Below are 16,854 nucleotides of genomic sequence, written 5' to 3' on the forward strand. Positions count from 1 at the left end.
GGAAAGAGGCCCCCAGAAAGAAAAAGGGGAGGAAAGGGGAACCAGAGTTCTCAGGTGGCGCTACAGGCACCATGCTCTGAGCAACAGGATGAGAAACACCGGACACGGACCTTTCTGAACCACACGTAACTGCAGTGCACCATCACTGCGAAATCCCAGGACTCATTCCCGAGGCAGGTGTCCACATCGAGTTAACGCGCGGAATTTTGACGTCACCACTGGCGGCGGAACCTATTTTGCCTACGCACGCGGCTGCAGGGATGGCGCATGCGCTTATGGAGAACTCCCGCGGACAGACGCAGGCGCAGACGTAGACGCAGGTGCTGAGCGGCGTCCCTTACTGGTAGGTGGGGAAAACTAACCTCTTTGTAGGCATTAAGCGCCGAAAAACGCCGAGAAAATGTTGAGGCGCCCTCAGGCACGGGGCAGTCAGGTGCAGAATGGATACCTAGGAGATTAACATTTAGTGTGGGATGGCACTGAACATGGGACTGCCCTGCACGAATTTTTACTCTGATTGAGGAAACCAAGGGTACCACAGTCTTCACTCGGGGAAGCGGAGTAGAAAAACCAAAAGAACCACCAAACAGACCATAAGACCAAACGCCTAAAAGTCGCAAACTCAATTGCGAAAAAAGAACGCGAAAAGCTGTTTGTTCATTGACGGATTGAGTAACCTCTTGTAAAGTGCCCGGAGCCAATGCATTTAAAACTTGGGACGCAAATGTCAGGACCTGAGGGCTGTAACAATTTCATTGTGTCTAGTGAGGAAGGAAATTTGTCTTAAACAGTTTGTGAGACATTAGCTTCTTGGAGGTGGGTAGACAAGCCTTTCCTCACCCCACATTTAAAGCGCGGCTTTGTGAGAATTAAAAAGCCTATTTTCCTCAGCCTGAGCAGGACCAGCAGACAAAGTGGTAGCCCTGAAGTCCGCCCCACCCACCTCCAATCCCTCAATGCCTCATGAAATTTAAAAAAAAAAAAAAGTCCACAGCTAAGTTAGGCGGCCCCGCACCACAATGCAAGTCTTACAGTAATCTTTCTTACCCACTCAGAATTCATTTCTAGAATCCTTTTCATATTTTTACCCCTCTTTTATAAAAGTCATCATTTGGAGATGAAAAAAATGTGAAAAATATCCCTGTCTTGATTGCTTTGTTGCTACTGAACCTCACTCTTCCCCACCAGTCAGTAAAGTTGTGATTGTTGCTTAACCTGTGATTAATTAATCAGGACGTTAGGCTGTTAGTACGTAGATGCTTAGTTTAATCTTGTTAATATTTGCTGCCATTTAGATTACTGTCTTTACAAGGTCTTTCTCTTCAATCAGAGTAGTGTTAAGCCCAATCTATTTATTTTCTGTTTTTTTTTTTCTTATTAATGGACACAAGCCAAAATTGTTTTCTATCCCATAATGCATGGGCAAATGATAACAGCAAATGAAAATAAACGAGAAAATGATACTAAAACATCCTAAAATACAGAGGAACATTATGTACTATAAACAAAGGAAAAAGTATATTTTCCTTAAACAAAACAAGGTCAGAGCCTGAGATATTTATTATAGCTCTGGTTATCATTTAGTAAAAGAAACATGAAACTGGAAACTTTTGCCTTTAAAATGTGCAGCTAAAATGAAGGTGAGGTGAAATGACTCAAGGTATTATCCAGACCTGATGCATAGGTCATTATTGGATAAAATGTCACTATCTCTGCCACTGAGAAAATGCCACTCTTTTCTGCATGGTTGCTCAGAAGATAAGAATATATGCAAACTATTAAACTCAGTGGCACTAGAAAATTTTGCATAATAGGCATGGTAGTCCCAAAGGAGCCATTGGCATAACTCACAATTTGATCTAAAAAAATGTTTAATATAAACTAGAGTTATTCTAATACAAAAATTTTAATAAGCATTTTATTTTGGAATAAATCTAAAATTACAGAGAGGTTACAAAGATAGCCCAAGGAGTTCCCATCCCTTTACTCAGCTTGCCTTAATGTTAACATACAACTATTTGTCAAAACTAGGGATTTATGTTTGTACAATACTATAAACTACAGACTTTACTTGATCTCATTACTTTTTATTTATTTGATCTTTTATTCTCATTATTTTTTATTTATTTGATCTTATTACTTTTTCAACTACAATCTTCTATTCTAGAATATAATTTTGGATACCACATTACATTTAATCTGATAAATATTTTACTGTAGTTATTATTTTAAGAATAAAATGAATATATAATTTAAAAATGTAACATTTTATAATTTTGTACTGTTTAATTTTATCAGCAGACTGAAATGAAAATTGTCTAAATTATCCGCTTTGTAGGTTATTTAAATTGATCTTTTGTCTTCTCACCTATTAATTAGATTCTTAACTTTTGTCTGTCATGCTTTCGGTTCTGCTGTCCAAGAGAAATCAAGGTAACTAAATTAAAAGGCCTGTTTGGGGGCGCCTGGGTGGCTCAGTGGGTTAGGCCTCTGCCTTCGACTCAGGTCATGATCCCAGGGGCCTGGAATCGAGTCCCGCATGGGGCTCTCTGCTCAGCGGGGAGCGTGCTTCTCCTCATCTCTCTCTCTGTCTGTCTCTCTGCCTATTTGTGATCTCTCTCTCTGTCAAATAAATAAATAGAATCTTAAAAAAAAAAAAAAAAGGCTTGTTTGTGAAATTGTCATCAATTTTACACCTCTCCCTTGGATATTCACCAGCTTCCTTGAAATGCCCACTCCTTCTTCTCTACACCAAAAATTAATTTCCAAGGACCCATAAATGAACTCCAAATGTGGCCTTTTCTCCTGCAGTAGGCTTCTTTAGTTTCCTCTTTTTTTCCTGCTCCTATCAAAACCTAGCCAGCCTATAGCTTATTTCCTGAGGACATTTCCAAGGACTGTCCAGCCATTCTGACAAATTAATTGAGTCAAGATGTTTGTAGGTAGAATTGGCATAGAGTTACTTCTAGTAAAAATAATTGCCTACTACATGGCTTCCAGTTACTTCATTAAGGAGATATAACCTGTTACTGGAATTTTCAGGTACCATAGCAAGTCAGTGGAAGGGATTTTTGGTGGATGAGCAGGTCTTTCAGATCTGCTTAAGACAAATGCTTCCGGGAGCCTGGGTGGCTCAGTGGGTTAAGCCGCTGCCTTTAGCTCAGGTCATGATCTCAGGGTCCTGGGATCGAGTCCCACATCGGGTTCTCTGCTCAGCAGGGAGCCTGCTTCCCTCTCTCTCTCTGCCTGCCTCTCTACCTACTTGTGATCTCTCTCTGTCAAATAAATAAATAAAATCTTTAAAAAAAAAAAAAAAAAAAAAAAAAAAAGACAAATGCTTCCTTTTTATCAACCATAGGCCTAAACCATAATGGACTAAACCATAATGGAACTAGGTGGGAAAGGAGGTTAAACCTGGAAACAAATAAGCCTGTTTCTTTTTATGAGATAATAACTAAACTCAAATTTATAGAAATTTCATCTATAATATATAAGTGAAAGTATAGTGCTGTATTATACTGTAATACTATTAAAACATTTGTATTGTTTATATTATTCATCTCTTTTCTCTCTATTAATATAGTTACTCAGGAAATAAATAGTTTATCCCAAAATTTGCTATGAGATTAACTTTCTGATACTTTTCAGCACCTACAGTTCTTTTTTCTTTTGTATCTATAGTTTTTGTTATAAATATTACAGGTTAGCAGGAAGTAACCCATTAGGTTGGATTTACTAGTATTTACTAATAAAATGTTTTCTCTCTGCATTTCCTCTTCCAGAGCCAACCCAATGACAAAACGTTGAAATAATAGTTTGTTTTTAGTGTTCTTAGGCTTCCTTTTCTGTATCTGCCCCCCCAACACATTATTATTACTTTTTATTATAGGTACTGAGTACCCTTCTCCTTTCCTCTCACAGTGCTCATCAAAACTGGATCTCAGGCATGAATATGATACCTGCATTTTACAACCTGACATAATTTTAACTTGGTGCATTAATTCCTCAGGGAATTTACTTCTAGTTTTTATCTCTATCTGTGAAATGAACAAAAGACCCTAACTTCTACTAAAAGAATTTTAAGTTTTAGTGTAGGAGATCCTCCAGTGGGGGAGCATGTGGAAAGAGGAAGGTTTCTTGGTGTCCTCAGTATAACAGAAGGTGGCAGCTTATTCTAACCGTAATTATTTTGTTGATTCTGCAATGCATTGTTATCAGGATTCACTAGTTTTCATCTACAGAGAAAATAATGTCACCCAAAGGTCTTCTTCACTGTTAGCCTTTATCCATATGATCTCCAGAGGTGTTCCCCTCTCCCTTAAACTTATGCATTTGATCATATCACTGTATTCAAGATCGCCTTATGGTCTCAGCCATCATATCATGTTCCAGGTGGAAACATTTACAAAGTTGCTTTCTTGGAAGTTTCATTCTTATGTCTCATTGCCATCTTGATCTTGAAATGATTTTTTTTTTTTTTAGATAAGCTGCCACATTGTCATCTCCAACTATTTAGATGTCTACATCTTACACTTTTTAATATTTCCTAACAGGGTCCATCTGGCTTAGGCCTAACATTCAATATATACTCCCTGAATATTTGTTAATTAATTTTTTCTTAAGAAAGACAGTGCCTAGATTGCTAAATCCTATGACATATGAATCACCTGAAGTAAGGCACAGAGTTATTCTCACTTGTTAGCCTTATAATCTCTAAAACACAAATTCTTTCCATTAAAAATATTGTTACTCTGAAAATGATCATTAATTGTGGTCTTATACGCAGTGATTAAATCAAGTTTTCCCTACTCTGGAAAACAGCATGGAGGTTCCTCAAAAAGTTGAAAATAGAACTACCCTATCACCCAGCAATTGCACTACTGGGTATTTACCCTAAAGATACAAATGTAGTGATCCCAAGGGGCACGTGCACCTGAATGTTTATAGCAGCAATGTCTACAATAGCCAAACTATGGAAAGAACCTAGATGTCCATCAACAGATGAATGGATAAAGAAGAAGTGGTATATATACACAATGGAATACTATGCAGCCATCAAAAGAAATGAAATCTTGCCATTTGCAATGATATGGATGGAACTAGAGGTTATTATGCTTAGTGAAATAAGTCAATTGGAGAAAGACAACTATCATATGCTCTCCCTGATATGAGGAAGTGGAGATGCAACATGGGGGGCTTGGGGGGTAGGAAAAGAATAAATGAAACAAGATGGGATCAGGAGGGAGACAAACCATAAGTGACTCTTAATCTCACAAAACAAACTGAGGGTTGCTGGGGGGAGAGGGGGGTGGGGTTATGGAAACTGGGGAGGGTATGTGCTATGGTGAGTGCTGTGAAGTGTATAAGCCTGGTGATTCACAGACCTGTACCCCTGGGGCTAAAAATACATTATATGTTTATTTAAAAAAATTAAATAAAAAAGAGTGACAAAAAAAATCAAGTTCTCCTAGATAATAAAGGTAAATAGATTGAACAAATAAGAGCCATATCCCCACTAAACTTCATCTCCCTAAATTAAAATGTAGCATCGTCAAAGTGAGGGCCTCAGGCCATTTAATTATTACTTTGAAACAAAACCTATGTGAAGAAAAATTGTAGATATATTGCCTTTCTTCCTAGGGGTTTATGGTTTGTTCATTCCTTCATTCATATAACAATTACTGAGTTCCTAGTTTATCCCACATATTCAGATATGGGCTGAGACACTGCCACAGTTACTGGAATAACTAGGCAAGAGTAATTAAGCAGAGTAGTTGTGTTAATGAAAGCAAGAAATAAATTCTATTATTTCTGCTACCTGAACTCCTAGTGAGTGGAGAAACTTATTCCTGTTGAACGTGGTTTTGTTTTGTTTTTCATGCACCCTGTTTTTAATTTGAAGAATGTCATCAAAAGTTATTTTCTTAGAAATATTCATAGAAATCCCAAGAATTGGTTGAATCATGTTTTTAAGACCCCCATTGTCAACTAACTGTACTAGAGGGACAATAGTATATTAAGGGGCTTCTACTAAACTATGAGTCATTGACTGCTCTCTTTTTAATGCTTTCTTATAATCATCCACAGGTATAAGAATGGCAGTGGAATCATCAGAAGGATCTTTGATAATGCGGCTTCCTGCCTGTCCAAAACAAGAGTGCTCATACAGCAGGAAATTCAGTAATGTATTCAGGATTCTCATTGACCAAAACCATTTTCTTTGTTGCTTGTTACTGATACTTCATAAAACAGTCTCCACCCACAGTAAAACAGAATTCTTAGATAATTTGAATAATAATTCCAGATAAGGAAATGAATATTTATAGTAACATATTCATGTATTAAGTCTTTATTACTACCTCATTATAAATTAATCATGTAGAAAATTTTCTCCTAGAAGGAGGTATTGTAAGAACATCTAAGTCATTGTCCTATTGTTACTTAAACCCAAGTTTTGCTGCCTGTTGCTTGAAAGGCCACCACTATTCAAGAGATAAATTTTGATTGGAAAGGAATATGAACTTTATTCAGGAGGCCAGCTATCTGGGGGAAAGGGTGGATTCTTGTCCAAATGCCAATTCCAAGGCTTCTGCCTGGCCCAGAGATTTTGAAATGGTTTTAATTAGCTAAAGGAGTACAGTGGTCTGTGACACTTCTTGATTACATGCAGACTCAATGATGCCAGCTACAGAGTTATCTTGGTAATCAGAAGTTCTGGGTCCTTGGCACCAGGGGGTGGTTATTATGCAAGGGTACTCTGTTCTTTCTGCAAAGGAAGGTAAGCTCTATGGATGTGCAGCGGTCAGTTAAGTCATCTGTGTGACCTTAAAAAGAAAAAACATTTTGCTAAAAGATTGCTGGGCTAATCAGAACGCCAAGGCAGCTTCAAGCCAACTTGCTGGCCTCTGTGGCCTGGGAAAATTTTGGTCCCTTATTCCCCAAGGTCAGTGGTCTGCAAATCTCAAAGAAGGCAAATTAGTTTTGTTACAGATCAAGGACCTTAAGTGAGCAGGCGAAGAGTGTGTTAACTTGAAGCAAGCTAACCCTTAAGACTGGCTGGAGTGCTGTCACACTATGCATGTGTGTTAGACTATTACTCCACACATGGTAAGCTACAGCTTTAGCATGAAAAAGTGTATGTGTACATTGCACCCATTATGTAGCCTCCAGAGGACACATGGCAGAGATTATACTCTGAGAAAGTAAAGAACACATAACTTACTAGAGGACATGGTTGTGTGAACAGAAGTGAAGTTTATGAAGAACTTATTTTGTTCAAGAGTATAGAACATAAAAAATATATAGTTTTTCAAATCTTCCTAAGGACCATATGTACTACAAAGAGATAATTTTTAAAAATTGGATTTGTAATAATTCTGGTTTGACTTTAAATACATTTGTTCATTCAATCTAACTCTTTCAACAGGACTAAATTTCTCATTTAGTACTGTAGAGCTCCCAGAAATTTTGGTATTCATTTCTGGTATCTATTTCCCTATCTCTCTTTGACTCTTCAACCTACTACAGTTTTATTTCTGTTACTACTGTTTCATTAAAATTACACTCATTAGGTCCTTTTCTCAGTACACATTTTATTTGCTCTGGAAATGTCTGTTAGTGAGGCAATTACCATTATGGGATATTCTCCCATTTTTGTTGACCAAACCGAAAGCTAACAAAAGGAAAAAAAAAAATGAAGCTACCAAAAGGTAATATGGAACTTCTGACTTTATGTAATTCTTTTATATAATTATTAGTAAGAAAAAGTAGGCTCAAATGCCAGTATGTAACAAAACTAAGTGGAAAAAAAAACCCCACATAGTTTGGCAATTATACATTAGCTCCCCTGACCTAACAGAATGCTAAGAAAGTTTCTGATGAGTCAAAATGAGGTGGCAGTAATTGAATGATGGAAAGGATGAGTCTATATCTAGGGCAAGTAAGGAATAAGTCGTTTACTCAGGAACCTTATAGGGTGGAATTGGTATAATACTTATGTGTTGAGTGATTTTTTTTTAAAGTTACTTTTACATTGAACAAGCCCTAAGCACAAGACCTAATAAAACATTTTTTTTTTTTTTGCTTCCCATTATCTCTTCAAATATTTCTAATGGTGAGAGTTTTCCCCCACTATTGAATTAGAATTCCAAAGTTCTGTTCTTTTTTTTCTTTTTTCCTTCCTTCCTTTTTCTTATTTTATGATTTATTTATTAGAGAGAGAGAGAGTGTACAAGCCAGGGGAGGAGAATAGGGAAAGAGAAAGGGGAAGCAGACTCCTACTGAGCAGGGAACTCTATGCAGCACTTCATATTAAAACCCTGAGATCATGACCTGAGCTGAAACCAAGAGTTGACGGCTTAGCCAACCGAGCCACCCAGGTGCCGCAACCAACCCCCCCAAGGCTTTTGATCCACTCTTAGATAATAACCAGACCTTAAAAACATTTTAAGGTCCCCAACAGTCTGGGTTCTTAAGTCAAGAGTGTTGGTTCTTGTATAATAATCTGAATTCTGCATTTAACTTAAAGTGACATTTTTCCCCCCTTCTTTTAGGTTGTGCTGATTTTAGGTGCCATTTTGCTAATCTGGGCTTCAGGCCATTCTAGATTTGGAGCATGAGAAGCAGGAAGAAAAAGATGATAAGAATATTTTTACTTGAAATGACTTTGGTGGGCTAGATTTGAGTTTCTGGGATTGGCAGATATTTAGGACTAACTCTTTCATGGGTGCTTTTGTGGGTACTTGAAAGAGTCCCACCACTGGGGTCTTTCACCTCTGGATCTCTACTAGATATAGATGTGTTTGAATGCTGCCTTGATCTTTCTACCCTTGTTACCTCTAGACATACGGGATTCACTTAGATCCTATCCTTGTGGGTCTTTCAGTAGCTCTTGATCCGTTTCAGTAGCCCTATTGAACAGAATCCAAGGTGAGCTCTTCTACATATATGGCCCACCTCCAGCTATGGGAAATTCCCAATAGACTTTACCTGGGCAAATTTGAGAGTGCAAGCCAATCTCCAAACAATAGAAACTCTTCTATAACACCACAGTATTTGGTAAGCTGATCTCTTGACTTCTTGATTTCTCTGGACAAGAATCAGGTTGGTCCTTAAGCCTCACCACTGCAGGGATAAGACAGTACGCTTTCTCAGTAGGCTTCTTGGAGGCCCCTGCATGTCCAAATGAAAGTGAGAAGGAACAGGCATCTCCTATTCCTTACCCTTTGGCGATGGAGGACCTTTAAAATCTGAATTTGTTCACTGTATTGTGCACCTAAAATTAATATAACATTGTATGTTAATTATACTGGAATTAACAATAAGAATAAAATTTGCTGAATTTGGGTCTGGCACCTTACTTTAGTTTGAAGCTTCTAGTTCATCTTGATGTGTCAGTTGTAGCTTGTCAGTGTCCTGAGATATTCCTTTTTTGGGAAATAGGAAATTTGGGGCTAGAATTGAATTTGAGTAAAACACAAATACATTATTTTTGATTCTTCTCCACATGAACTTTTGTCATTTCTCAGTTCATTAATAATTTAGCTATGGGGAACTGAACACTGTGTTATTATTAACTGAACACTGTGTTATTATAAATTTTTTTCTTTTATAAATTTAATTATAATAACTGATATTTATTTGAGGATGATATTTCCCACCTCTTTTGTCATTTTTTTGCCCTTCTGAAATGTAAAGGAATTAATAATCCTTCAAGTAAACCTCTATGGGATGATCTTGGACTATGAGACTCTCTTATATGCCATTAATTTCAAATTTGGACTTCTCTTTGCCTAATGTGTAAATTATCTCTCCAACAGTTAGGAATGATTACATCTCTTCATTAAGGAAATCATCTCTCATATGAAAAGTCATCTTAAAAAAAATTTTTTTTTTTAAAGATTTTATTTATTTATTTGACAGAGAGAAATCACAAGTAGATGGAGAGGCAGGCAGAGAGAGAGAGGGAAGCAGGCTCCCTGCAGAGCAGAGAGCCCCATGCGGGGCTCAATCCCAGGACCCTGAGATCATGACCTGAGCCGAAGGCAGCGGCTTAACCCACTGAGCCACCCAGGCGCCCCTTAAAAAAAATTTTAATATTGTCATTTGTCTTGCCATGTAAGACTTCTGACAGAAAATTGTCTCATAGATGATAGGTACTTTATTTTTTAATCAAAGAAAAAATGGTGTCTTATATCCGATCTTTAAAAAATATTTATTTATTGGGGCGCCTGGGTGGGTCAGTGGGTTAAGCCGCTGCCTTCGGCTCAGGTCATGATCTCAGGGTCCTGGGATCGAGTCCCGCATCGGGCTCTCTGCTCAGCAGGGAGCCTGCTTCCCTTCCTCTCTCTCTCTGCTTGCCTCTCTGCCTACTTGTGATCTCTCTCTCTCTCTCTGTCAAATAAATAAATAAATAAATCCTTTTTTTTTAAAAAATTATTTATTTATTTATCTGAGAGAGAGTGAGAGTGTGAGGCCAACTCCGCTCTGAGCAGAGAGCCCGATGTGGGGGTCCATCCAAGGACCCTAAGATCATGACCTGAGCTGAAGGCAAATGCTTAAATGACTAAGCTACCCTGGCTTCCCAAACACGTTTTGTTAAAAGAAGTTGAGATCTGTCATGTATAGATATTTTGGCTTAAAGGGGAAAGAAAATAGTAAGTACATCAATTTCATATTACTTCCTTGTAAGATATTAAAGTGATGTGACAAGAAAGCAAAGATTACTATTTATAAAACATTACTGTGAAGCTAGTTAGAAAACTCTATAGCAGAATTAGAGAGGACATAAAATTGAATAATCTTGACCCATTTTATTTACATAGGCACATAGGAATTATGACTGAATCAAAGCTATGATCCACCAGGCCAACATTTTACTAACAACAGTAGCCCAAGTTTATAAAAACTGTTATGCAAGTGTTAGTCATAATGTCTAAGAATTTCAGATGAAATTGAAGGATGGTTGGAACCAGAAAGTTGAATTCATTGAATTATTTTGTCCCATCACATTTTGTAAGTCTTAAATACATCTAGCCTCACTCCATGTCTTTTTTTTTTTAATTTTTTATTTTTTATAAACATATATTTTTATCCCCAGGGGTACAGGTCTGTGAATCACCAGGTTTACACACTTCACAGCACTCACCTAAGGCCATGATTGGGATTGAAGTGAATCACTGTCTTTCGCATGGCATTTTGGTATACAGTATGACTGGTAATTTTGTGTTGTGTTAATTCAGCTGTAACTGTGGTTTCTAGAATTTCTTTTCTGTTAGTAGTTTCAATTTAGAGTTGGCTGTTAGAGAAATTTATATGAGATTTAGAAGGAAGAAATAGCAGCCATTCTCTCAGAGGATTGATGCAGGGCCTCAGGCAGCATGGCTCAGTACATGCTTGTGTATGTCTGCATGTGAATGTGGTTACTGATGTTCTAGCTCCCCTTGTTCACACAGATTAGTACCTAGGCCCACAGCTTCTCTAGCTCCCATAAGATCTCCTACGTTAGCTTTTCCAGTTCCTGGGCCTGTAGCATATATAGCAAGATGGTGAAAGGCAGAAACTTTTTCTGCAGGTCTAAGGCCGTCTTTCTTCAAGTTTGACATAATGAGTGACCAGCTTCCAGTTTGTACTTGTGGAAGAAAAATGTGTTCTTGCTTTATCCTACTGTCTGTGCAGCTTCTCTTCCTAACTCTCTGACCTGCTGATTTGTAATGATTTTCAGCCCACCAACAGACACAAAGGCACCAGCCTTCCACAAAGTTTTTCACACCTCCTTCTGTGATCCTTTGTAGTGATTTCTCTCTAATCCTCCAGCTATTCACATTCATATCTTTCTTTCCTCAGCTTCTCTCATAATTGTGTTAAATTTTTTTTTTTTACAATTTTACTTATTTAGAGAGAGCACAAGGAGGGGAAACAGTAGGCAGAGGGAGTGGAAGAAGCAGGCTTCCCACTGAGCGGGGAGCCCAATGCAGGGCTCAATCCCAAAATGCTGAGTTTATGACCTGAGTTGGAGTTTAATCACCTGAGCCACCCAGGTGCCCCTTAAATCTAATATCTATAGTAAGTCCCTTATTCCATACTATTCATAGTTTTCTGTTTTCCTGATTCAACCCAACTAATGTAATGCCTATTTATAGAAAGGATTTTAAGAGATTATAAGAGAAACCTCAGCGGGAGAGCTCAAAAAACACAAGGTTAAAGATGTTCTTTGGACATGGCAAAGAAGAAGTCTATTTAGGGGAGACCAGGAAGACCACAGCATAGCCTACACCAAGGAATGCCAAAGGATCTTGAATATAACAAGGAAATTAGAAAGGAATTCATAGTATTTTTAGGTCTGCCCTGAATATATTTATATTCTCAATGAAGTAAAAAAGACCAACTCTTAAAATGTGTCCTTTACTTTACATATATTTTAAATTCTCTTATGACAGCTTTTATCTTTTTTCTCTGCTTTTACATAATTGTAAGCACAAGGAAAGGAACAAGAAAAAGAAAAGCAAGATGTTAAGAAGTGCCTGACTTTACTTTCCAAAGTTAACTTTTCAAATTCTCTTAAGAATATAACAAAACTTTTGCATATTCCCACTGAAAGTCCATATGAACATATCTACAAAATTTTCATTCCATTTTAGGTCATCCAAGGATCTTTCTGCAAAGCCCATCTATGTAAGTATAGGGAGTTTTTGTACTCCCTTCCCATTACTTCTATAACATCATCTTTTCTCAGTCATCCCTATCTTGGTTATTAGCATCATCATTCACATAAATGATAAAGCCAAAAACCTCATCAATCTTTTTTCCCTTCTTCCTGGCTTCTCACAACAAATCCATCAGTGAATCTGTTTGACCAAACCTCCTAAATATTTCCCAATTCCAATAACCTCTCACGACCTTCACTCTTACCTTTATTTACTTTATTGGACTATAGTAAAAGCCTCCTCACTGATAAACCTGGCCCTGGGATCGAGCCCCGCATTGGGCTCTCTGCTCAGCAGGGAGCCTGCTTCCTCTTCTCTCTCTGCCTGCCTGTCTGCCTACTTGTGATCTCTGTCTGTCAAATAAATAAATAAAGTCTTTTTTTAAAAAAATAAGCATTTCAGTCCTTTCACCACTTAAAGATTTTAGGATATAAGGATGTAAGATTAGTGAGGAAATTAATTGCAAATAGCTCAGAATTTGCTTTTATTTTAGTATTATTTTCAATGGAATCCATAGATTCCATAGAATTTCTGGGGGTACCTGGGTGGCTCAGTGGGTTAAGCCTCTGTCTTTGGCTCAGGTCATGATCTCAGGGCCCTGGGATCGAGCCACACATTGGGCTCTCTGCTCAGCAGGGAACCTCCCCCCCCCCCCTCTCTGCCAGACTCTCTGCCTACTTGTGATCTCTATCTCTGTCAAATAAATAAATAAAATCTTTTAAAAAAAAAGAATTTCTAGTGATATGGATGAACATTGATTATACAGTCTATGAGAAAAACAGGTAGAATTTTAAAATGCTTTAGAGGTGTTTGGTTGGTTCAGTCGGTAGAGCATGCAACTCTTCATCCCTTAATCTTGTGCGTTCAACCCCCACATTGGGCAAGGAGCCTACTCAAAAAAATAAAAATTTTAAAATACTTTAATATGAATAAAATGTCTTTAGAATGTATTCCATTTCATGGGGCACCTGGGTGGCTCGGTCATTGAGCATCTGCCTTCGGCTCAGGTCATGATCCTGGGGTCCTGGGATTGAGCTCTGCGTCTGGCTCCCTGCTCAGCAGGAAGCCTGCTTCTCCCTCACCCATTCCCCCTGCTTGTGTTCCTTTTCTCACTCTCTCTCTCTGTCAAATAGATAAGTAAAATCTTCAAAAGAATTTAAGAAAAGAATGTCCCATTTCAAAATCACTCTTTTCTGATTATAAAGCAATATAGCTCAAACTATTTTTGTTTGAGCAATATAGCTCAAACAAAAGAAAAACAATACTCTCAATTCTGTGATCCAGAGAAGTAATAATATGTTACTTTTTAGAAGATTGTATTTATATATTCAGGAGAGAAAGAAAGAGAGCATGAATAAGGAGAGGGTTAGAGGGAGAGGGAGAAGCAGACTCTCCCCTGAGCAGGGAGCCAGACATGGGGCTTGATCCCAGGAGCCTGGGATCATGACCTGAGCAAAGGCTGGTACTTAACCAATTGAGCCACCGAGGCACCACTGTATATGTTATTTTAACTTTAGAAATAAGCATTCATATTAGATTATCTGTTTGCAAATATGTGCGTATGCTAATTTCAGTTTTAAGATACTTAATAGAACATATTTTAGGAACCTCCATTTTTAGGACTTTGCTAGCAAATTCCTTAAAATGTGGTGAAAAGTTATAACATTTCTTTTACATTATTTTATAATACAGAATTTTGATTAACACTGGGTGTCACTCCAATGAATTCAATCTAGTGATATTTATTACACTTGAGGAAATTGTCCTATAACCTCTATCTTACTACAACTCCACTCTCATGGTGACAAACCCCAGTTCCAGTGCACAGGATAACACCTCTGTTTCTGTTTTCTAAGCCTACAAAGTAAGTGCCATAGAGAGGTGCTTGTATGAGTTGTTCTTGTCAGACTGATCCTCCTACATATAACAAAGATAAACTCTTAGTGAAAGATAAAGAACAAACAACCCAAAAACGTTGGCATTGGAGAGTGACCAAAAGTAAAGAGATTCTAGAGGGAAGTTGGCATTTGTAAGAAGAGAGGTACTCAGAATTCTAAGTTTCTGGCATAAAGGCAGTCCTCTATTTCCTCCCTGCAAGTTGGCAAAAAGTCATATAAAACAGGTTTTTTGGCTTCAGGTTTTTCTGGCTTGAAGAGTAAGAGACAGATTTTGGGATAGGTACAATTTCTAGAAAGTAAAAGGGAAATCAAAGGAAAGAGGGAGCCAGAGAAGGGAGTCTCTAAATTCTTTTTATATATCTCTTGTTGACTTCTGAACAGTGCTTGAATAGGACAAACTTAAGGAAATCAAGCCCTGTTTAAAAGAACTAACCTGATATTTGAGCCCAGTCAATTCAGTTGAATGCTAACTAAACAAAACAAACAAAAAAGCCCTAACATTATTTAGGTATTGAAAGTATGAAAATGTAACTCATTTTTTTGAGAGAAAGAACAATCAACAGAGATCAACTTAGAAATGTCCCAGGTGTTGTAATTAGCAGACAGAGATTAAAAGTGATTATTATCAACCTATTTAATGACATAAAAGAAAATACATGCATCATCAATGAAATACATGAATTCTAGTAGAGAAATAGAAACTATAAGAAAGAAGCAAACAGAAATTCTAGAACTAAAAAAAATGTAATACCTGAAATAATAATTCACCAGATGAACTTAACAGTAGAATGCAGATAACAAAATAGAATCAGCAATCTTGAAGATAGGTCAAGAGAACCTGACTCTAATCTGAAGAGCACAAAGAATGTTGAAATAAAAATTAAAAAGGCCTCAAGGACCCCATCAAAAAGTCTAAGATAGGGCCCCTGGGTGGCTCAGTTGGTTAAATGTCTGTCTTCAGCTCAGATTACCAGCCACCGTCCTGGAACTGAATCCCATATCAGACTCCTTGCTCAGCAGGGAGCCCTTCTTCTCCCTCTGCCTGCTGCTCCTCCTGCTTGTACTCTCTTTCTCTCTCTCTCTCTCTCTGACAAATAAATAAAATCTTAAAAAAAAAAGTCTAAGATGTATGTAATTCGATTCCCAGAAGAAGACGAGAGAGAAGAAGAATGGACAGAAAGAGTATCTAAGGAAAACATGGCCAATTATTTCCCAAATTTGGTGAAAGATATAAATTTACACATTCAAGGAGCACAACAAACCCCTATAGGATTAATACAAAGAAAATCACACTGTTATAAAGAATTGACTGGCTTTTGTCCCTAGTTCTTAGGAGATAACCTCTAAATCTTTGAAATTTACTGGAATGACAAGAATATCTTTGTTATTTATGATGGAACCCTGGGACCATACCTGAGTATATGCTAATGAGATGATGCAGGATGGGTGCTGGCCACACCAGAATGACTAACCATGTAATTTACCAGGTTGGGGCTTTGAGTTATTTGATGTGAGCCCAACATCTGGAGAGGGCAGGGTAGACTGGAAATTGAATTCAATCATGTGGCCAATGATTCAATCACTCATGCTTATGTAATGAAACTCTAGTAAAAACTCTGGGGGCTAACAAAGGCAAGGAAAGCAAGAGCAAAAATGAACTATTGGGATTTCATTAAGATCAAAAGCTTTTGCACAGCAAAGGAAACGGTTAACAAAACCAAAAGACAGCTGACAGGATGGGAGAAGATATTTGCAATGACTTTTCAGATAAAGGGCTAGTGTCCAAAATCTATAAAGAACTTAGCAAACTCAACACCCAAAGAACAAATAATCCAGTCAAGAAATGGGCAGAAGACGTGAACAGACATTTCTGCAAGGAAGACATCCACATGGCCAACAGACACATGAAAAAGTGCTCCACATCACTCAGCATCAGGGAAATACAAATCAAAACCACAATGAGATACCACCTCACGCCAGTCAGAATGGCTAAAATTAACAAGTCAGGAAATGTCAGATGCTGGCCAGGATGTGGAGAAAGGGGAACCCTCCTACACTGTTGGTGGGAATGCAAGCTGGTGCAGCCACTCTGGAAAATAGCATGGAGGTCCTCAAAAAGTTGAAAATAGAACTACCCTATCACCCAGCAATTGCACTACTGGGTATTTACCCTAAAGATACAAATGTAGTGATCCGAAGGGGCATGTGCACCCGAATGTTTATAGCAGCAATGTCCACAATAGCCAAAATAT

The 16,854-nt window shown here is 37.8% G+C and overlaps 1 protein-coding gene and 1 long non-coding RNA gene across 4 annotated transcripts in view; one reads left to right on the forward strand and one right to left on the reverse strand.

Annotated features, from left to right (window-relative positions):
* Positions 1 to 230, reverse strand: part of GTPBP10 (GTP binding protein 10) — a 29,160-nt gene extending 28,930 nt beyond the window's left edge. For both annotated transcript variants that reach the window (XM_059395754.1, XM_059395753.1), the window contains exon 1: positions 111 to 230. In XM_059395754.1, the coding sequence (XP_059251737.1) occupies positions 111 to 143 (33 nt within the window). In that variant the 5' untranslated portion in view covers positions 144 to 230. The remainder of the gene's footprint in view (positions 1 to 110) is intronic.
* A 40-nt stretch (positions 231 to 270) lies between these two features.
* The window catches only part of LOC132015095 (uncharacterized), a 27,630-nt gene continuing 11,046 nt past the window's right edge, over positions 271 to 16,854 (forward strand). For both annotated transcript variants that reach the window (XR_009403543.1, XR_009403542.1), the window contains exons 1-2: positions 271 to 343; positions 6,088 to 6,180. This is a non-coding gene — a long non-coding RNA (uncharacterized LOC132015095). The remainder of the gene's footprint in view (positions 344 to 6,087; positions 6,181 to 16,854) is intronic.

Source organism: Mustela nigripes, chromosome 4, assembly GCF_022355385.1.
Source record: "Mustela nigripes isolate SB6536 chromosome 4, MUSNIG.SB6536, whole genome shotgun sequence".
NCBI classification, from domain to species: domain Eukaryota; kingdom Metazoa; phylum Chordata; class Mammalia; order Carnivora; family Mustelidae; genus Mustela; species Mustela nigripes.